At 39.2% G+C, this 22,523-nt stretch overlaps 3 protein-coding genes across 6 annotated transcripts in view; 1 reads left to right on the forward strand and 2 right to left on the reverse strand.

Annotated features, from left to right (window-relative positions):
• Positions 1 to 181: 181 nt before the first annotated feature.
• sncgb (synuclein, gamma b (breast cancer-specific protein 1)) lies at positions 182 to 7,574 on the reverse strand. 2 transcript variants are annotated; one of them, XM_043254472.1, is made up of 6 exons: positions 7,159 to 7,574; positions 4,533 to 4,574; positions 4,321 to 4,448; positions 4,052 to 4,069; positions 2,367 to 2,411; positions 182 to 1,646 (listed from the first exon to the last, which is right to left on the reverse strand). In XM_043254472.1, the coding sequence occupies exons 1-6, from the start codon at positions 7,277 to 7,279 to the stop codon at positions 1,638 to 1,640; spliced, it is 363 nt and encodes a 120-aa protein (XP_043110407.1). In that variant the 5' UTR covers positions 7,280 to 7,574; the 3' UTR covers positions 182 to 1,637. The 2 variants fall into 2 exon arrangements, with proteins under 2 accessions (XP_043110407.1, XP_043110408.1); XM_043254473.1 differs by lacking the exon at positions 4,052 to 4,069 and having other exon boundaries at positions 7,159 to 7,567.
• A 3,987-nt stretch (positions 7,575 to 11,561) lies between these two features.
• Positions 11,562 to 20,378, forward strand: mmrn2b (multimerin 2b). 2 transcript variants are annotated; one of them, XM_043253746.1, is made up of 8 exons: positions 11,562 to 12,217; positions 14,435 to 14,551; positions 14,634 to 14,734; positions 14,909 to 14,971; positions 16,245 to 16,346; positions 17,195 to 17,610; positions 17,696 to 19,187; positions 19,394 to 20,378. In XM_043253746.1, the coding sequence occupies exons 1-8, from the start codon at positions 11,838 to 11,840 to the stop codon at positions 19,810 to 19,812; spliced, it is 3,090 nt and encodes a 1,029-aa protein (XP_043109681.1). In that variant the 5' UTR covers positions 11,562 to 11,837; the 3' UTR covers positions 19,813 to 20,378. The 2 variants fall into 2 exon arrangements, with proteins under 2 accessions (XP_043109681.1, XP_043109680.1); XM_043253745.1 differs by having other exon boundaries at positions 11,563 to 12,217; positions 14,628 to 14,734.
• The window catches only part of bmpr1ab (bone morphogenetic protein receptor, type IAb), a 30,348-nt gene continuing 28,064 nt past the window's right edge, over positions 20,240 to 22,523 (reverse strand). For both annotated transcript variants that reach the window (XM_043253747.1, XM_043253748.1), the window contains one exon: positions 20,240 to 22,441. In XM_043253747.1, coding sequence (XP_043109682.1) covers positions 22,316 to 22,441 — 126 coding nt within the window. In that variant the 3' untranslated portion in view covers positions 20,240 to 22,315. The remainder of the gene's footprint in view (positions 22,442 to 22,523) is intronic.

The following is a 22,523-nucleotide window of genomic DNA, read 5'->3' on the forward strand; positions in this document are numbered from 1 at the left end:
GCCCCCAAAAAAGGCTGGCTATATTACAGTTAAAAAAATTTAGCTCTCTACTTTTGAAACTTCATGTTTAATTTAATGTGTTACTTTCTTGTTTCTTCATAACTAATTGTGAAGTTTAGCGTAGTGACATTCCTGTGTGCATACAAACCACTGCTTGCGAATCAAACTCGACACAGCGGTATAGATTTCAACAAAACTCTTTATTTCACTTATACAGTTTATAAAATCAGCTTGCCTGCTTTGATGCCAACATAAAACGTATGTGGGACATTTGTTTGTGTGTGTGTGTGTGTGTGTGTGTGTGTGTGTGTGTGTCAGAGAGGGCAAAGAGAGAAAAGCTCAAGAAAAAAAAGCTCGAGAAGAGTGTGTTTTTGTGTTTTGATCAGCTTTGTGTGCATGTGCGTGTCTGTATGTGTGTGTAAGTGAATACAGGAGTGCTGATAAGGCAACATGCAGTCTTCAGTTTTTTTGTGGCTTCAAAGAAAGAACAAACTGCGATGTTTGATAGCTTTGTCCTAGTTACCTACAGCAGACACAAGCCCGGGGTGGATCTGAACACACCGCTGAGTGACAGGACGGGGATGGGGTTTGGGCGGCCATGATGGCAAGGCTAAATGAGAATGAAGACAGTCAGATCTACTCTTCTTAGCATTCCCTCGGTAAAACACAGTGCCTAGAATCAGCATAGCACAGTGCTACAGAACAGACCAATGACAAACTTTGCAATGGTGCTGTAGTATTGCTTTTACATTGCGGGCATCACAAATTCATGATCGCACACCGACTTCACATGCATCGCAACAAAACTAGGACAAAACAGGAACGTGTTTGAAGATTTGATCTCTTCCTATAACATCAGAAGACTCCTTGTCCCGACTGGAACCAAATCTCGTGTTTAAGCTAATGAAGAAATGCGAGTCTAGCACAGCTACATCAATACGGATAGTCGTTATTTTTTTGTTGTTTTACAGTATCTATGTATACAGTATGTGTTCACGTTTTGTGAATAAACATATTTGTTCTTACTCTAACAAATCACACGATAAGTCTATTGGTCAAGCACACAGTAACTCTATTCAGCACACACACCGAACTAAAGGAATGTAATGTATCTCTTAATGTACAGACAACTTGTCGTTGCGTACATTGCAGCATTTTCAAGACTAAATAAATTGAAACATGGCTACGATCTCACAAAGATCCAGACGCACTTTGCTACATGCCCTGATGAAATGAGATGTATTGCTTTTCTTACATTACTGATCATGCGGGTTTCTTTTTTTCCAGCCATGCTCCTAAAAGACCACCTCAACCTCTGATATCAGCCTCTGGGCTTCTTTTTTTTTTGTATATGTATGAGTTTGTGTGTGTTTTAGATGAGGTGTGGATGGAACGAGGAATGACAGTAACACTAGAGAACAGCATGACGACACCACAGATGGAGAAGGAGGGGAAGCGTCACACATCTAACGGCTACAGGGCTCAGGGAAAGTCTTTTTCAACTCTGGTTTTCCATACAGTCACAAAAAAATATCAGTAACATCTGGAGTCTGGAAGGGGTGAGGCTTTGGAGCAGAAACTCAGAGGTGGAGAGTCAGAGGGAAGAGAGGGGACCGTTTCAGCTTCGGGCCTCTGGACTAATAACCCTGATGAACAGAAAGAACGTAGATTAAGTCATTTCATACACGATTTAATCCTGGGATTCTTATCTACAAAGACACAGACGCTTTGGACACTTTCCAAGAAGAGAGTTTACAAAAAAAGTCAATCTTTTCTCAGGAAAACTGATAAAGTACGTCTTTAACCTTAATTGTTAAAATCGGCATGCATATCAATTTTGAGATTAAATAACAGTCGGGATGCTGATCAAGATGCTGTAATATCATTTTAAATTCAATTTTTAATAGTAATTACTTCCAGTGGTAATTGAAATCCAACACTGGGAATTATTACTTTATTATTATTATTATTATTAAAATTTTCTAACAATATTGTTTTATATAATAATAACAATAACTAAATTGTCTATTTAAAAAAAGTGACAGTGAAGACATAGTGTTACAAAATATTTCTATTTTAAATATATTTCTATTTTTAATTATATTTTGACAGTATTTTCAATCAAATAAATGCAGCCTTACGCTGGTATATGCATGGGTAGAAATTTTATGTGTACCTTGCTACATCGTTTTGTTCTTTTTTAATACGTTTACGTATTATAAAGTTTCATATAAGTTCCATATACATTTTTCGCATATCATATGCAGAATTATTCTTGCGTAATCAAGATACGTACCTCTCTAATGCTTCAAAAACGAAAAAATCTAATAAATAATGGGTCACCAAAGTGCACTGTTTTTCCTCACCTCCCCACCGTCTCCTCCTTCCATGCCCCCGTGAGAGAAGTCACCCTGTGAAATACAGACATCGTTAACATCCTAGAGACAGCTGCTCCGTCTGGCATTCAACAGTGAATCTTCACATGGAGCGCAGTAACAGCTTTTGTCACGTTAAACAGCCATAATAAATCAAATCCATTCAGACATGCAGGGATGCAGCGCAGCCACTGCAGTGTGTTATGACTGCTGTCTCTGCAGAGAAGCAGGGAGGGATGTAAACGATGGTCATAGTGAATGCAGCTGGCAGGCACATCTTCTTCTGTCTCTGTCTCTGTGCTGAGTCACTGTCAGGACCAGACGCTCTGTCCTCCTCAAAGGACTGTCTGCCTCACAACAGAAACTAATCTCTTTCTTCATTACCTCTGCAGGAAAATCTTTCCTCACAGCTTTTTGAAACTCTCACGATCGATCATATTTCGTAATTAAACAGGCTATTCAGCAAAATGCTGCGATCTACGATTTGCCATAAAGGAAAGTTCTTACATTTTCATGAGAGATTATGAAGATGAATCGCACAAAAAGACCGGGAACTTTTACATAAATAGGGTACTTTTATATTTACTTTACTTTTAAAGCACAATTCCTTTCTGATTATCTGCATTCACGGATAAAATTAGTTAGCATTAGTCATTTAACTATATGAAAACTAATCTGCAATTTCCAGAAAGATTAGGACATACGGCAGTCTCCAATACAGCACTTTAGATACCTCTGCATATTAATACATAGATATTAATACATGCTTTGGATGACTTTGGAAGGCTAAACATTGGTTCTAGATACCTACATGCACAAAACATTCAGATAGATTAGTATTATTGATTGTTATCATTTTTTAAGAATATTGTGCAGGGAAACATGCATCGATTAGCAGAATTCAATGGCAAACTGCCATTAATAAGCTTTCTGATGATGTGCAAATGCAACTGTTTAGCGTCATTTACTTGATGAATAACACAATTTTATTGTCAGAATATATGCTCTGGTAGAATATGAGTTATTATAACAAGATCCAGGTTGTTAGTTGATGCAATGGGAATGAGAGACATATCTGTCACTGCTTCTAGTCTTTTCTTTTCTTTTCTCTTGATGATAACATAATTGTGTGTTTCATTTAGCGCATCTGCTGTTGTTATTATTACTTAAAATGTAGGATATTATTACTTTATTACTAAGCTGAAATAAAGTGAAAAAATGTCAATTAAAATGGAAAAATTTGTACAAAATGACAGAACAAAATAAATACATAATGTATAAATACTATAAACAATAACAGATTTGCTGCCTTCCCAACTGTATGGAAAAACAGAGTTTGTATCCCAGCAAATGACTAAACACTAACAATATTAGTTCATTAACTTAATGGGAACTGATGGGAATTCAGGTAATCAATGAGGTAATCAATGCAGCCATTCTTTCTTATTATGCTCGGTGAAGAGAATGACTCCAGAGGGGATTGAATAAATCTACTGTTATATGGATGGTTGTGCACATTCTCCCCATCAGCGTGGTGTGATACAGCAATCAGTTAAAGTTAAAGCTCAGTCCCATATGCAGCGCGGAGTATATATATATGCCATATTCACAGGCTATATACAAGCATTTTCTCTTACAAACCAAATCAACTATTCCCAACCCCATTTAATAAGCACCTCGTATAAAGCCTCATCCTGTTAACAGCACAATCGTAAACAGGAAAAACAACAACAACAACAAAAAAAACAGAACTTGTTAGACACAAAATACCAGTATTTATACACGGTTTAGCTCAGAGTTTTTGCTTATTAGACACAGAGCCTTAAGCGATTTGAAGGTGTTTTACAATGCAATACATGAGAAAGATTAAACACGGTAATTAAGAGAGGCGAGTTTAATTTGATTTTGGGGAAAGAGCGCCATCTAGCGCTGGTGGAGATCTCACCGGGTTGACCATGCCGGTTGATGCAGCCACGTTCTCCAGCCCCTCTACCGTCTTCTGTCCGACTTCATTAGCGCTGCCTACCGCTGTTTCGCCGACAATATTCGCCTGGTCGGTGGTCCTCTGGGCAACTGTGAGGTACGATGTTATAAAAGTAAATATTCTCGTTCCTCAGTTTCTGAATGAGACACGCGCTTATCAAGCCTGTTTCTCACCTGTGTTTACGCCTGACACCACTCCCTCCTTTGTCTTGTTACCTGAAATATGAGATATAGACATGAAATTGGGGATTGGTACGAAAACACCAAATTACGTTTGATATAATTAGAGCCGTAGACATGTGGCTGTTCTGGGTCTAAGTGAAATATGTAAATCGTACATTGATACAATCGTGATAAAAGCCAGGATAGCGATTTTTAAGATCGCTGGATAGTTTTGTTGATCGTTTGTAGTTTACAGGGTAGATAGGTGTCACTCTACCATATTTGTAATAAGAGAAAAATATGAGAGAGGACAGTAATACTGTGAAATATTTTTAAAATATTGCAATATTTTACAAAGCTGAATTCAGCAATCGTTAGAGACTCCAGTCTCTTGCTATCCTTAAGAAACCATTCTAAAGTGCTGTTTTTGGGCTCGAGAAATATTTTGTGTTATTATAAAAGTTGAAAATGATCATTTTGTCTAAACCATGACCCATTTCCCCCCTTATTTTTTAAATAAAGATGGTTTGAAATTTTTTTTTGTTTGATTAAAAACAACAACTACGTATAAAGTGTATTTACTGTCAGTTTTTTAACAATTTAATGTATTTTTAAAAAAATGCTTACCCCAAATGATAGTGTATACAAAACTATAATTACTGAATAAAACAGTCATTATCACATTAGACTGTTTTTCTGTGTCTCAGTGACTACAATGTCAGGATTTAAAGTCTTGATAGCAATCTAATCCTGCTTTCACAGATGATGAAGGACTATACAGACCCACGCAAATAAAAAGAAGTTCAGCACCACTTCAAAGCAGATAAGATACCAAATGCTTGATTATCACTGCGCTTCAAAGGCTGTCTGTCATCTACCCTCAATAACACTCCATCACACGCATGCCTTTCCTTATCACGCATTTAAAAATTCATCATATTTAGATTCGAACAGCTTCCGTATTACTCCACGTCCTTCATTTATGCGTTTATTTCTATTCTTAGACTTCTTTCTCACTCTCCTCCTCCATGTTTTTTAATGCGAGAGCTCAGTTTTGAGTAGTTTCCGCATGGCCGAGCGCATCTGCTCTCTTGTGTTCTTTCTGCGCGTGCCTTAAAGGAGATCTCCTTATATCACGACAAAGTCTATCTCGCCGACTTTCTGGCTGAACCTGAGCGTTTGCACCATCACTTTCAGCTGAGGAGATCTCCGATGCATCACACGGGCGGCGATGGCTATTCGCGGTATCGGATGCAGTACCTTTGACACTTTTAAACAGAGAATAGGTAACCTGCCTTTGTAACAACGACCTGATTAATGGCCTCACGCTCGAGTGAACATAATGCCATATAAGCACTCTGAAGCCCCCCGACGATACATGCACTGGAATGGGAGCAGATTTGCAGGCCTGTGACCTCAGCACAGGTGACCTTGGTGGAGAAGTGCTTATAAAGCTTACATCACACCCAAATGCACGCCGGCTTGATTGTCGGTCTGATTGGATTAGGTGAGATTACCAACGTCAGGTTATAGGTGATAAAAAAACACATCGAGGAGAGAAAGTTTCGAGTGTTTTGTGGAACATCCAGGAATGCATCGAATACTACACAGTCATGGTTTCATGTTTGTAGCTCGTATTTTTAGTCATGCTCTCTCTACGCCATCTGTTCATTTCTGTGCCGATGAGCATAAGCGGACGCTAAGGGGCTGCAAGCCTGTGACATAACATTTGAGCACTGCACCTCATTTCCCCATCTCTCTCTCTTTCTCCGTCTCTTTCTATGGTGGCGTAGGGGGATGGTGAGGGTTAGTCATCACAGTCCACTCACAACCAGGCAAATCCTGCTGCATCGGCACACACGCATGGAAGATGGGGAGCGCAGAGAGGGAGGGAGTAAATGCTGCAGTGCTCAGCTGATCCGCTCTATATGCCCCCCCTTACTTTCTCTCTCGTTCGCATGCACATAAACAACACTTTATAGTTCGTGCAGGACGCAAATGGTGTGCAGACAGTGCGTTGATGAAGTTGGAATTGTCATATTGCATTACGTATTCACATGGGAAAAACTAGTGCACAATGCATTTTTACGCATTAATAATAAATGATTAACTGCACAGACCTTTGTTACAAATACACTGTTAAAATACATCATAGTGTATTGTGTGGGAAAAAAAAAATGCATCTTATTATGAGTTTTTAGTTTTCCCGTTCAGGTATGCACTACTGTAGTTCCCTCTTTTTCCACACCCCAGGTTTCATTCCTTGCACCATTTTCACAGCATTTCTTTTATCAGTCATGTATCTCACATTCGCAGCTGCTTCCATCTATGTTTTCACAACTCCTCAGCAGACTAGAGCACAACCTCACTGAGACCCTCCTCTCCTCACACACACACACACACACACACACACACACACACACACACGCTAATGAAATGCAGACTCATCCATCACATCTGCATTAGATCTATTGGGAATAATTGCAGAGACCTTTATAGAACACATCTATTATTGCCACTGTCAACGTTGCAATGTTATATTATTTTACCCTGTGTGGGACACACACACACACACACACGCACACACAAACAGAGAGAAAGAGAATGAGAGAGACTAGCAGCAAACATCTGCACTTACCCACATACATGACCCCTTCTTTGGTCCTGAGAGCTGCCTCTTCAACTCCAGCTTTGGTTTTCTCAGCCGCGGCCACCACTCCTTCCTTGGCCATGGAGAATCCTTTCATTAGAACATCCATCCTGGACGTTGAGTTTGACGACGGTGCTCTGCAGACGGACTGGGCCTGGCAGAATTTGCGAGGGCTGAGGGTGTCTGTCTATATGCTGAAAGTTTCAGATGACAGGAGAGAGGAATACAGAGAGATTCTGTGCCGGGACAGACGGATGCACGGACACTTTGGACGGAGAGCAGTGGAATGAGAGAGAGAGAGAGTGTGTGTGAGAGAGAGAGAGAGAGAGAGAGAGAGGGAGAGAGAGGGAGAGAGAACGACGAGCAGGCGCAAGAGAACAGGATGCAGAGAGACAGAACCTGCTGGATGCTGCAGTGCATTTAAGTCGCGCTGCGGCTACAGCCCCCACCCATACACACACACACACACACACACACACACACACACACACACACACACAGAGCAGACACGCACTGCCTCTCACAGCAATGTCGAACAGACTGATTACATATTTATTACGCTCTAGCCAGCAGTGCAATAAAGCCAGATGCTCCTTACAATTATTGCCTTCCTCTTGTACCTTGGGGACATGTGTCCTGTCTCAAAGCCTGGTGGTTTATTTCTTTATTTTTGGGAAATAATTTGGATAATTCATTTGTACAATCATTCTTATCTGTCCAGTGAAAATATACCCCTTACAATTATCACAGAAAAAGAAGAAAATTACCATAATGATAGTAAAAATATATTTGTGTAATATGTATATGATATTATATGTGTAATATGTGTAGTATGTAATTGTAATAAATTTTTTCTATATATTTTTTTTTACCGTATATATTATAAATATATAAATGTTTAAACATAACAGTAAAATTAATAAGTAATATTTTTATAATATTATATATGTATAATAGAGATACATATAATATTACACACACACACACACACACACATATATATATATATATATATATATATATATATATATGTGTGTGTGTGTGTGTTTGTGTGTATTTAATTAGTATCTAATAAACACTATTTGTATTTGTATTAATTTTACACACACACACACACACACACACTATTTAATATATTATGTACACAAAATATATAGCATGTTAATACAATACAGCATTTGAATATAATAGACCTGTATTTAGCTTTATTATGAGGATTGAATGTTCCTGCTGACATTAGTTAATTTCAAGGTTTTGGTGTGTATAATGGTATATCAGATTGTGAAAAAAAATCACACATAACAGCTGAATCATTCTTTACTTCCTATGCTAAAAATATTTTGAATTGTCAGCTGAAAGTCACAACTCAGCAAGATTTCTGTGGTCTGATCCGATTGGTCGAGGATAACAAATGCCATCCCTCCTGGTGGTCGTGGATTGGTAAAGGATCACAGGATGATGATTGACATAATAGGAAACTGTGAAGGAGCGCTGAAGCCTGAGAGCAGTAATCTCTGATGGGATCAGACAGGGCCACTCTCCCTCTCCACATCACATGGTCAGCTGTTTCCATGCGGGATTAAAGAGTTTACAGGCTATGAATGAACGATATACTCTGGCCCACGCCGTTCTAGCAGTTCTGATAGGGAATGACACGCAACACACGTAAAAATTCATGAATGTCATCTTTAATAAAGTATTAATTCACTCTGAGTGCAAAAATACATCCCAGTATAAAACTATGACTGATCGGAGGGAGCACATAGTAAAGAAGGAGGTAAGCAAGGATTCAGACTACAAGTGGCGCTGCTATCTCACCACCTAAGAAATGATCTTCAGTACTTAACATAAACGTGCAGAGAACAGAAGCATGCATCAGACTGTAGACTGCTGTGTAGTCTATATCTAAACAGTACTTTTGGCAGCATGACATAACAGAGAGCTGAGAATAAGCTGATATCGCGCTGTCAGAAGAGCTCAAAGGATCAGAGATTCAACAGAGAAACACGGTACAAAAATATCATACAGAAATACATCTGAATGCATCTCACCTCCCTGCCAGTGCTTTGCAGGTGAATATACCAGATGTTCTCCGTTCCTCTTCTGCAAACAAACACACGCCAGTCAGAACATGTTTTTACGGTAAACATACACTGTGTTTTTCTTCATGCTGGGATTTCCCACAGGGATTGATTTAACATCAGGCACTGATCACACTTACAACTAATGCAAATGAAAGGACAGAGTCTGAAAAATGTAGGCTGACCCTGTAAAGTTTTACATATGAATCATTTGTAATGGTTAACATTTTAACGTATAGAAGATTGCCTACATTTTAGATTGTAATGTTGTTTATAATTAAGTTGTCTTAGAAGCTAATGCATCAGTAAACATTCAACTTTACTAAAAAATATGTATAATGTGATGTGGTACTGTTTACTGACTGACCCAGAAAAGAAACGTTAAATAAATAGCTTTCTCTGCACACAAAAAAATTCTTGCAGCTTCATAAAGTTAAGATTGAACCACTGATGTCACATCTTACTACATTTTTAGGCCTTCAACGTGAGATTATTGTGTTGTTGTCTGGGTCAAAAAAAGATTGCATCAATTATCTTCATTTGTGGTCTGAAGATAAATGAGAGTCTTATGGCTTTGGAACAACATTTCATTTTTGGGTGAATTACCCCTTCAATTCCTGAAATCTCCAAATCTTTTTAATAGAGCTCTGCCTGTGTAGATTCCATATGGACCTACTCATTAGTAAAAATGCAGTAGTACAACTAAACACTATAACAAATCTAAAACAAATGACAGTAAATTAGCTTTCAGCTATGCCTTTTCAATCTAGTATTACACTTAAAATGTCTCATTTCAACATCCAAAAATCATTATTGGAGAATAAGTGTAAATAATATAATCTCCCTAATCGTAAGTAAGCATATAGCCTCTTTTCTGGTCAAGGTTGTGCCAGATTTTACCAAACAGGAAGTCTGCGGTCAGAGTGCAGGAAGACACGTTGTGAAGCACAGGCCGAGCTCTGCTTGCTGGGCTTGGAGTGGCCGGCTCAGGAGACCCCATGTTTGTTGTCACAGCTGAGCTGTGCACTGTTGAGGCAGTCAAGCGCAGACATGAAGCCAGAGACCCTGAGGACCACCACACCACAGAGAAAATGCCTTCTTAGTTTGACTGTAACTCATTCTCTGTGTAAACCCCCACCTCAAGCAGTCTAACTCTAGTGCAACCTCTTGGTAGGTGGGATGTTTTCACTCCAGGCTGAGAAAGAGCAGCTGATGTCTGCTCCAAAGAGGCATGGTTTACGGAACGGGGTCAGCGCTAAGAACAAGGGCTCTTGTGTGTTATAAAAACTCTACTCATTTATCACTGCAGACAATCTCTGGACTGGAACCACGGCATATATACATATATAGCTGCACTGACATCTATTTTTTTTTTTTTTAATGTCTGCAATTTTTGAGCCAGAGAATATGAAATGTACGCTCTTGAAAAATAGTGTTTTTTTTTATTGCCATCTATGGATCCATGCAAATATAGTATATAGTATCCCCATCTTTCCATTGCACGAGAGGTTTATTGCAATGTAAAAAAGTTCTTAGATTATTAAAATGTTCATTTAACATTTTAACACACAAATTTAACACAAATCTTCTTTTAAGAACTGTTCGCTGAAAGTTTCTTTTGCAAACTCAAATGATTCTTTCATGGCATCCATTCGATTAAAACCTTGATTCTGAAGAACGTTAAGGCCTGTTAACAAAGGATAACTTTAACAGTAAAGGTATATACATTTTTATACATTATACATTTAAAAAATGGTTAAAATAGCCACATCACTAATAATAACGGCACACAGGAACACAACATTGCTGGAATTACAGTGATTTTTGTCCCAGCTGATGAATGATAAAAACATTGACAACAATCAGAATCCATCATACTTTAAAGAGCTGGAGTATTTCAAGTGTCAGATGACTTAGGCTAATTGCAGACAGTACTGATGGCTAAAGGTCTGGAATTTGTGGTAGAGTTCAGTGACCAAGGTCCGCCCATGAGGCTGTTGGACCAATCACAGTTCTTCACGTTTCGGGATATGGAAATACTGCAAATAAAAAATAAACGGTCTTAAAAGTTTACACTGCCTTTGTTATCTCTGGAGCATCCAAACTGAATATTAGCTGAGAAAATTATGTCTCTCCTTTTTCCAAGTGCATTCCAAATGACTAAATCAGCGTTTCCCAATCCCAGGGGAGTGAAGGCTGGGAAACCAAATTTCCCACTCCAAATACTCGCTGGATGCATTGAACCTGTACATCACTGTACAGTGTACCTAGCGTATAAACTTATAGTAAAGTAAAAGGAATGAACATTGACTGTTAGAGAATGGTGATAGAAAAGCCATGGTCAATGATTTGAATGTGAAAGTATAAACATGAAACTCCAAACTGCATATAAAATGAAAATCCATATATTTGCGAACAAGCATCGTGCATGAGACTGCAATGTTTGAGCTTGAGTGTTGAAGGGACTTGGAATACATGGATTTAAGGTTGTTAACAAGCGGCAGATTTCCTCCTATTGTTGGAGAGTGTTGATGCTGTCCAGGGAGAGCGAGGGGGAGTGAGAACTGAGAGGGTGGGGAGAGAGGCATGCTGGTGAGGATACCGGCTGACAGAGAGAGAGAGAGAGAGAGAGAAGGAAAGAGGGGTGGGGAGTTTCCAGGACTGTTTAAGGCTAGTTTTAAAAACTGCCATCCAGAGGGAAAATTTTCAGTACCTCTGGACAGCAAGATGGCCCAAACTTTACCTCTGCTGCTGCTGGCCGTGCTGAACACTCTGAGCTGCCACAGTGAGGTGAGGGCCAGGGACCCTGACGTGGAGGAAGAAGAGGCTGTGGGGACTGGAGAAAGGACACAGCATATTTCTGGCACCTTTGGGAGCACTCACCTACCCCTGACTCCTTCAGAGGGCAAAACTCACAATTCAGTTTCAACAACGAAAGAGACTGTACATCCAATCGCACAGAGAGGGTGAGTCAAACTGACATATTATTTCAAACTGTATTTATAACTATATGTACAATTTTGTGTGAATATTTTAACATGCATTTTTAACATCAATTTTATTATGATTATCACTTAACACATCGTAGAATAATACTAATGTGAAAACTCGGACTCAAACTAAAATATACAGCGAATAAATGTGGTTATAAATCAAAATTTAAAATGTATTTTCTGCTCCAAATCAAAGTAGTCAAGCGCCTACTTGAGATCACAATAATTGTTTTCAGCTTAATGAGGTGCATCTTGGGATGCTTTTCCATTTGGCTGCTTTTCTGTCTCTGTCTGGCCCAAACTATGCATGAAAAAAAGTTAATATTTACATAAATGTAAAAATTATTGTTGTTATTAATATGTTATTTTTTTTATTTGTTATCATTATTTATTATTTTATTTGAACAAAACTAATGTCAAGCATTTAAGAGGAAACTTTTTCAAATGTTTACTCGTGTATGACCAGTTTCATTTATGCTCTGTAATTTTATTCATTTCTTTATTTTGCTAAACAATCAGCACTACAGTAAACAATAGTTCAAGCCACTGAAGAGACAGTGCGTGTATCCCACACAGCCTTGTTTTCATTAGTTTCAATATTAAATGTAACTCTGGCTAAAGTCCATTGTATTCTCCTTTTGTTCTAAAATGAATTCGCCCAGGAGGCTTTATTACAGTAATCTTCCAGTGCAAATACAAGTTAGAGCTTCAGCGATCTAATCTGAAACAACCGGTGGGAAAGTATTATAGAGCGACTGAATTCCAACTCAGTGTGAAATCCAATATATGTCTATTCAACTTCTATTCAACTCTCTTAAATGTGTTAGCTGATATTTTAGTTTTCTAGGTAACACACACATTGACTCTCGTTGGGAGCTCTAAGCTGGGGATGCGATTCAATGGGAGAGGAATTAAACCGGACTGAGCATGCTCAGTACAGTGAGGCGGAGGACAGGTACCCCTACAAAATTTTTCAAGGGCATTTACCTTTGAGTCTGGACCAGAACAAAAGAATATGAGCAACAGCTGTGTCCAGGAAAGACATAAGAGAAGTGCTAATCAAAAGAGTTTAGGTGTTTAAAGGAAAATAAAAGAGATAAAAAGACGAGTAAAGATGAAAGAATGGTAGATTGATGAAGGATGTTCGGATGTGGGTAGCTACATGGAGACAGATTAATGATAAAGCCATAAAGAGGCAGACAGGACTAGCATTCAGCCAAACTATGACCGAATCAGTGTCTGAATAGGGGCTGGTGTTTTACTGGACAAAAGGACTATATGGTTCAAGGTGGCAACGAGAGGAAACAGGACAGCCCACCACTATCTAATCTCTTTGTTTCTGCAGCGGATGCACAAAGGAAGGTCAGTAGAAAAAGCACGAGTAAGGGGCCGTTCATACAGGACGTGTACTTGCATTTGAAAACAGTTCGCAAAAGAATGGAAACCTTTTAAAAGTTTAAGTGTTGTTAGCCATCTTGAAATGCTTAAAAAGTACAGAAATGTCACAAGGTTCAAAAATGCATTATATGTCCCATAGAAACACAATAAAAACTTGGCATATGCAGAAAGAAAAGCATCCAAGTCATTTGAGAGGAGTAAACATGTACAAGAAAGAAAGAGAATAACTGACATGGAAAATCCTGTTTAGGTATTTTTCTGTCGGCTGTTATATAATGTTCAAAATGAGAGCAGCACACGGTTTATACGTAATCAGCAATTATAGTGTTTATCACTGTTGGGAAATGAGGCCACTACAATGCTATTACACAAGCTTTGAGCAATTGAGAAGAGTTGCCACCAAACATACCTTTTAGTGTTTGACAACTTCTCTAACTGGGTCATTTTTTACAAAATATGCTTTCTGTACTTTACTGTATGTTTACGAAATACGACACCACAGAAACGTACAGACTTGTCAAAATAAGATTAAATACGATGTGTAGACATCGTAATCAATGTGGGCTCATCAGATTCCCTCTGATACAACGGAAAGCTAAAAACAAACAGAATGAACTTGCCAATGGAACGACGTATAAATCCGTTTGCAGTGATTATATCTAGCCCTGAGCATGCTGGGAAGGGGACAACAGAGGAGACATGGGCTCAAGAGCATATATCTTCATCAGACTGTGATTGCTTGTTTTTGCCTTTGTCTTCTTTTATTCCGTTTTATCTTCTGTCTCCTGTCAGAAACTGGTGTGCGTATGTAAATCACCGTATGGTCACCATAGCCGTACTCTGCACTACTGAGACTGTTAAATCTGTGAAGCCCTGTTCTGATGGAGCTCCTGACTGTCAAATCATCACGTGAGTCACATAAACACCAGATCATAAGTTTTTACGATACTTTGCTTTCTGGATGTTGATGATGGTGAATCGTTAGGTATAGGCAGTCCTCACTGCCAGTATACAAGCAGAAGCAGATAGCACTCTCTTCTATGCACTGGACGTGTTGCCCAGGATATGGAGGACACAACTGCTTGGAAAAAGGTAACAAAGCATGCAAATGCGATCAATTTCAATCCCATTTTCACACATATGTAGGCTATATATGCATTATGTTCGATGTGGCTTTTGGGCCACTTTCAAAGGAAAACATCAGTTGAGTAGCCCATTCAGTTTTGGTGACTCATCTGCTGCTTTCTCTTTATCTTTCTTTTCCAGACAGACCTCCAGAGGATGAGACGCATGCTTTAAAGTCTGAGATTAATGACAATGGCAGCTCAGGCAAGTCTATTGTTTTGGGCAAGGCTGGCTTTACCTTTAACCTTTCATACCTTTCCTTTTTCAGCAAAGTTGCTGTTTTAAAACAACTATTTTGACAAACAGAGGAAATATTAGGCCTTTGGCTCAGTGAGTGTCCTTCAACAGGAAAGGGAGAGTCAGCTGGCACTGGATAGCTGGAGAAACTGTGCCCAATGCCAGCATGCAAAAGCAAGAACCATGTTTTAAGAACAACTATTTAAGGTCATGTTTTCCACATATCCAAAATCTCTGGCAGGTAAATATTTTGATGGCAGAATACTTTTCCAGAAGCCATCCTTTGTGCTCTCATGCCTTTTTTTCCTGCTTAGGTCTATATGTGTCTTCAAAAAGATGAATTCATTCATCACTCTTGAAATGTTAATCACATTAATCATTAATTCCTTGTAAAATTAAGGAACACTCTACCATTTTTAAAATAGTGACTCCCCTAGAGTTAAACTGTTGAGTTTTATCGTTTTCGATTCCATTAAGCCAATCTCTGGGTCTGGCGGTAACACTTTTAGTGGTATCTTAGCATAGATCATTGAATCTGATTAGACCCTTTAGTATTTCACTCAAAATCAACCAAAGAGTTACAATGTTTTGTTACAAAGTTGATATTTTCTAGGCCGATATGACTAGGAACTATATTTTCAAATTTGCAATAATCAAATAACTTTGCTGCTGTACCATGGGTGCAGCAAGAGTCAAGTCTTTAACTAAGAGGCTACTTTAACTACAGAAGAGTTTTAAATAGGAAAAACATTGCAACTCCTTGGTTATTTTTGAGCAAGATGCTAATGGTCTAATCAGATTCAATGATCTATGCTAAGATGCAGATAAAAGTGCTACCGCCAGACCTGGAGATCAGACGGATGGTTTTGAAAACAGTAAAACTCAACAGTTTAACTCTAGGGGAGTTGGAAAGTTTGCCCATTTTCCAAGTGTTTGTTTATAAGAGCCTTGTGTGTGCCAAATATTTTTAACTTTAAATCATTAAAAAAAGAAAAGAAAAACATTCTAAGTTAAAAATAATATTGGGTTTCATAATATATTGGGTCATTAAATATAACATTTGTGAAGTATTTTAAGCAGCATAATCTTTTAGATTGGATGTTGGAAAATCTAAAAGGTCTAAAATACCCGCTTTCAATTGGGCATATGCGTGGGCCCAATATTTACACTCAAACTCAAAATGTTCTGGTTAACTTCCTTCCCACGTTCTCCTTCCAAAAAAAATGTTTTTGTTCTTTAGGAGGTGAAATGGGCACTGACCAACTGGGAGATGCAAAATGGGCTGATAAACACGTGCAGGAAGCTCCTATTCATGGTTATTCGCCAAACAAGAGTGCTGCTGGTAAGCTGCAAAATTAGCATGCAGGAAGAACTTTTAAATTTACGCTTACAAATTACAGTAGGCATGTGAGATTTCACCATGCAAAAGTGAACCGCTTGACTACTTAAACAATGACGTCTTCTGGAGGATATCCTCTCTTTCTTATAAACAAACTATACTATGATGTAATCACCCACAGAGACAGGAGTTGGTAAAAAGTCATCAGTGAAACATGCTCAAGATGAGTCATAGAACAGATGATCGGAAAGAGGTTTATAGCTTCTCCTGAAGTCTCAATTCAAAGAAAATGTTATCTATAACCACTGAGCTCATTCCGTTCGAATGAAATTGCAGCCTATAAAGGAACATAGATCAAAACTGCATTAGCTGTAGTAAGTCATATCAGTGACATAGTGAGATGTGTTTGTTTAGGAGGGCTGTAAGTAAAAGCTCATGCAGGCACAGTGATATCCTCTAGGGACTAGGTTTTTGGCAGGAGACTGTCTACATGAGCTTAGCGATTTACAGCTATTCCTGATATTTTCAGCCATATATCCACGGTTTTGTACAGTGGCCCAGTAGTATATTAAAAAAACTAAATCTCCACAACACAATACATAGGACTAATTCCATTGTTCTTTGCTAATATCGCTCTACTGTAGCTTGTTTCTATTATGTTGTTCTATTTTTGTTGTGTTGCGGCTTGTTTAAATTGGTGTTAAATTCACTGTGCTGTGGCTTGTTTCTATTGTATTGTGCTAAGTGCTAGTTGTGTTGTGCACTACTGGGCCACCATAGTTTTTACTTGTTAATATCTGAAAGTATAAAAAAATGAGTCTTCACATTAAAGTGGCTTATCAATATTCCAGGTGACAGAGAAGGGATGCCTACCTCTCAGCCTTTGCCATTCCTTGATTCATCTATTCTACTGTCAATACATCAGTTAATGTCAACTATGATGAGTCAGCTTCAACCGGTGCTGGAAAGCTTCAATCAGACACTAAAGCATCTGTCCAGTGAGGTGGAAGCATTGTCTCAGGACTTGCAGCAGGTGCGGATGAAACAAGAACACAGGCCCATGACCAGAGTCGAAGATCTTAATGAATCTATCGAACAAAGACTAGAAAACAGCCATCTCCAGATCAGTCAAATGAAAAACCAATTGGACACACAGAAAGGCCAATTTGAGAGGGCCTTTCAGATCCAGCAAGAACTGCTGAGAAACAACCTAACAAAACTGAAGGAAGAGATGGATGATCATTTCAGTCAAAGTCAGGATGCACAGGTCATTCATTCACTAGGACTACTTTGAAATGATTACCAACACAAAAGGTGCATAAATTGATATTTATGTCGTTTTATACCAACAGGTCAATCTCCAGGCTCTAACTGCATTGGTTGAGGAGGTGAGACTTGGCCAGAAGAAGCTAGAAGGGGCACTGCAGAGAGAACGTGCTGAGTTTGTCAATCCAAATGGAGGCCAGCCAACACAGGAGTCAGTAGTGTGGCAGGCCATCACTCGACTAGATGAGAAGGCACAAAGTAACTCTGCGAAGCTCAGCAGCTTGTCTGCGACTTCTAAGAACTCTGATGGAGCGGTCCGGGTTCTGCAGAGAGACCTATTGGACCTGGGACAGAGCCTAGAAGAGGTCAAACAACGAGTTGAGGTCCACTTTGCAGAGACTGGTCTGGAGGTGGAGGCTACTCGTGTCAGGGCCCTCAATAGTGTTGACGAGCTAACAGCTAACGTAAGTGCACACGAGGGTCAGCTGAGAGAAATTGAGCTTGACCTGGACAACATCTATCAATTACTACAAAGAAATGATTCAGCTGTTGCAGAGCAGGCCTACAGCTGTAAGTCTATTGGCAGTTCACTAACTAGGCTAGCACTGGAGGTGGCTAATGTGACACAGTTATCCAAACAGAACCAACTTGCACTTGAGGAGATGGAACTAGAAAGGAATCAGGTCACCAAAATGGAGGATCTTCATCAGGGCCTGCTGAACATAAAGGAATCTTTGGCCTTTGAGCAGGGTAGAAGCAGGAGTCTTCAAGACAACATGTCCCAGCTTAAGGCTTCACTCCTGGACAGCCAACAGGAGATCCGAGGCCTGAGGCAGCGTGACAAAGACAAGTCGAATGAAATTCAAGGCCTATCAGCTGCCTTCACTGCCCTTCTGAATGATGCCATACGCCACTCTGATGTCTTAGAAGTGCTACTTGGAGAGGAGGTCCTGGAATTCACACACTGGTCACATACCCAGAAGAAAGAGCTCAGTATCCCAGGTCTTTTACAGAAAATGAATGTGATGCAGCAAAAGATTGAGACACATGATAGAATTCTGGCCTCCCTTAAAAGAAAGCATCCTGACGGAGATGAAATGAATAGCGATGATCCAGTGGCATACTTAGGGGGGGCTGGTACAAATAACCAGGTGAGGGGCCCTGAAAGTTACCAGACCTCTTTACTAGACACTTTGACTGGAGAGGAGGATGTGGATTATTCAGTCAGTGACTTCTGGAGTCTGGGAAAAGAGGTAGAGCAATTAGCAGGTAGAATAACCATGCTGGAAGAACGCTGTGGAAACTGCACTGCGCCCCCTGGTGGTTCTGTTGTTGAACTGCAAGCAGATATAGCATCTCTTCGTCAGAACCTGGAGGATCATCTGAGAATGTTTCAAAAATTGTTCAGTAATACAGAAGAACTTATTAGCTCGACTAGAAACTTGAATCTGGAAGACGTCTGGAGACTGGTAAGAAAAAAAGAAGGAAAGAGAAGAAGGGGGAGTCTGAAGCAAGAAGAACGGATCAAAAAAGAAGAAAAGTCTTCCAGTGCGCGAAGCAAAAGATACAGTGAAAGAGGTAAGAGATCTTACAACAGTTATTTCATTTGCCATTAATTTTGAATATGACTGAAGTTATTTGATACTGAGACACCTGCATAGTGTACATACAACACTGCCCCTCAGTGGACAAGATTAAAACTACATCATGACAAAGCATTTTTCGTCTACCTAAAAATTATACTTTTTTACCTTAAGATCATTTAAATAATTTCTTCTCTTCAGAACATGCTTGGTTACCACATTCAACCGTGGTGTTCATCACAAGCCTGGACTACAGAACAGGACCTAATGGGGAGCTCAAATCAAAAAACGTGGCTATAAACTATGGTGGTACTTTTAATCCTACATTAGGGGTGTTCCAGGCCCCTGAGACTGGATTATATCTCTTTTTAGTGACCTTAGACTTTGAGAGAGGCCTTTCATTGGCTGTATTAAAGCGCAGCGGAGTTCCAGTGGCCTCTCTCAGACAGGAACAAAGAGAGAAAAGGGGACCAGTGAGCCGAGCCTCACTGCTGGAGCTTCGGCAAGGGGAGACGGTTACATTAGAATTAATGCACGGATCATTACGAAAAGCTCAGCCTGGGGACAACACACTGTCTGGACTATTGCTCTTCATTACAGAGCAGGGGGACATGCTGTGATGAGAACTGGGTGAGTGACAAAGGCATGGGAGGAATCGTCTGAGTCTGACGCACTGTGCGTCACTGCCAGACATGCTGTATTTTTGTATGCATGCAGCCTCTTCTTGAAGGTGCAAAACATACTTGTGGAAATATTATGTTTTGTAACTGATTCTGGAATAATACAGAGAAACATAGTAAGTTGAAGAAATAAGGGGAAGCCAGTTATATAACATAAATATTTAGATACCGCCAGCCCTTCTGTTGATCTTAAAAATGTGGAGGATCTAATAAGGCTAGGATTGCATTATGAAAACAAGTTCCTGGGGCAATATGAAAAGACAAAAAGGTACCAAAAGTGAGGGAAACTCTACATATAAAAATGGACATCCAGCAATTCGTGCATTCAGTTTGATCACATGTCAATCAAGAAGAAAAAAAACAATGATTGTGTACTAAAATAAGGTAATTTACTTGAAAATTGATACATTGGACTAATTCTGTGTACAGAACAGCTTTTCTTGGTAAACATAAGGCACCTCTCTTAAAACCAGATGTTGTGCACAATTAAAACAAAGTTCATATTATTCAGGCCGTTTTACATTTCCTTACATATTAAACAATTAAGACAAAAACATTGTGTAGTCATTTCTCTAGACATATGAGCTTAAATTAGATTTTACAAGGTAACTGGCATGGTTGCAATGAACAGAATAGGCTTGTAGCCCAAAGAAAAGACACACAAGCAATGGGAGATATCTTCGATGCAAAGCAAAGAGTTTTGGACCTGTATAATTTATATTTCTCAGACTGCAATATCAAGTTATTTAAATGCCCCCTGGTTAATACATCATTCCTGAAAACATGAATGACCTTTTTTTCCCCAGACAAAGGACCCTGGTTTTGAAATTAAACCTGTATTTTCCACAAGTAGAAATAATGTGTAGTTGTTTCAATTAAGTTTGAGACAATGCTCTTGCAAAAAAATGCATTCACATAATCTTATGAACAAAAAAAGTATTTTCACGTATATGAAGTTGCCTGTCCTGACTTTTCTGTAAAATACATACAAAGGGTCTAATTTTACACATAGAAATGACAGATAATGATAATTCACACCCACACTTTCATAGGAAGTCATTAAATGTAGAATTTCATCTTGAAGTCATAAATTTAGTATTTGAAAGGTTGAGCTGCTCTGTAAAAACATTGAGAATTTCAGTTGCAAGAACAGTGTTACAGTCCTGCAAGTAAAAATATCTTACCACAGTAATTTATACTATATGACATGACATGAATAAATAGCACATGCATTTGCATTATTCTACCACATTAGACATTTATGAGTCATATGATTCCCAAGCGTCACAACATTAGATTCAAGGCAAAACTGTTTAAATGAGGCATTGAAAACAGCAATCCAACCTGACACTGATGAATCAGATGTGATATAGTGAGGCTGACTCGAAGGCTATTGGATAAAATACAACATTTATGAGGCATTCGGGAGCAGTGGGCATACATCTGCACTGACACACCTGCAATAAGCCAGATCAGATCTGCCATTCTGAGAGATTGAAAGTCACCATATATTAGATGGATGGATCTTATATGGCCCGCGGTGTTGGCAATATTTGACCGGTGGTACTTCAATTTTTCAAGCCAAATCTGGAGTAATGATCACATCTCTCCTGTTATTATACTTGAACTTTCTATTCCTAACAGTGAATATATTGCCACACTTCAGAAAATGGGAAGGTTTCAAATAGAAAACCTTATTGCTAACACTCTTTTTTTGGACAGATTCTCAGAAAAGGAAAGCAGTTTAAAAAAAAAAAAAAAAAGGCTATTAATTAAAATATCGATATGTAGTACCGGGACTTTTTTTTGTTTTGTTTTATACATATAATAAGGGTCATTTGAATTAAATAGGGTGCGTTCACCTCTGATGTTTCAGTGGCCACAGTTGCACATGATCCAAATGCAAACTTGCCATTTGCGACGGTAGCCACGTTGGAGCATATCCCAAGCATATTGATGGGCGTTTGGTCCGAATATCACCCCCAATATGTCCACCTCTCAACTCAGTCAATAAGAGAGGGGTCAGTCGTCAGCCTTCTCCCAGACGGCTCCATCACTGCTGGCATCATGCCGCTCCTCCATACAGACGTATCGTATTACACAGCTTTCACAGAAAGCACCGTATGCACTTCGAATCTCTCCCAATATATAAAAGAGCTTCTGAAGAAAGAAAAATGGTGGTGATGGGGATGACGTGAGAACCAATGCCTGCAGAACAGTTGTCCTTGGTTCCTCGTGGATGCGTTATGGCACATACTGTCCAGCAGAGGGTGCTACATGACACTACCTGCGACAGGACGAGGAAACGCAGCCAGACAGGGAGGCAAATGTTCTGCTCAGCAGCGCTCCCACAGGTCTGTTTAGGAACTGAGGCAATAATTCATAAAAGTGAGCAGAAATATCTCAATGATTTCTCTCAGACCGGCATTGGAGGGAAAACTGATCATATTTTGATATCTTGTGATTCAACCATTTTGGCGAGTGTTTTCTTGACTCGAAGAGCTGTGAGGCGAGAGGCTGGGTTGTGTGCCCAGCACTCAGACATGAGCTTTAGCATGGCCCTTAAGCACTGTGTGGAGGCAAAAACAAAAACATAACTGCTTTAGGGTTCAATTTTACACAACTATAAAATAGTCAGTTACAAAGCATTG

The sequence above is a fragment of the Puntigrus tetrazona genome, chromosome 12 (assembly GCF_018831695.1).
Source record: "Puntigrus tetrazona isolate hp1 chromosome 12, ASM1883169v1, whole genome shotgun sequence".
NCBI classification, from domain to species: domain Eukaryota; kingdom Metazoa; phylum Chordata; class Actinopteri; order Cypriniformes; family Cyprinidae; genus Puntigrus; species Puntigrus tetrazona.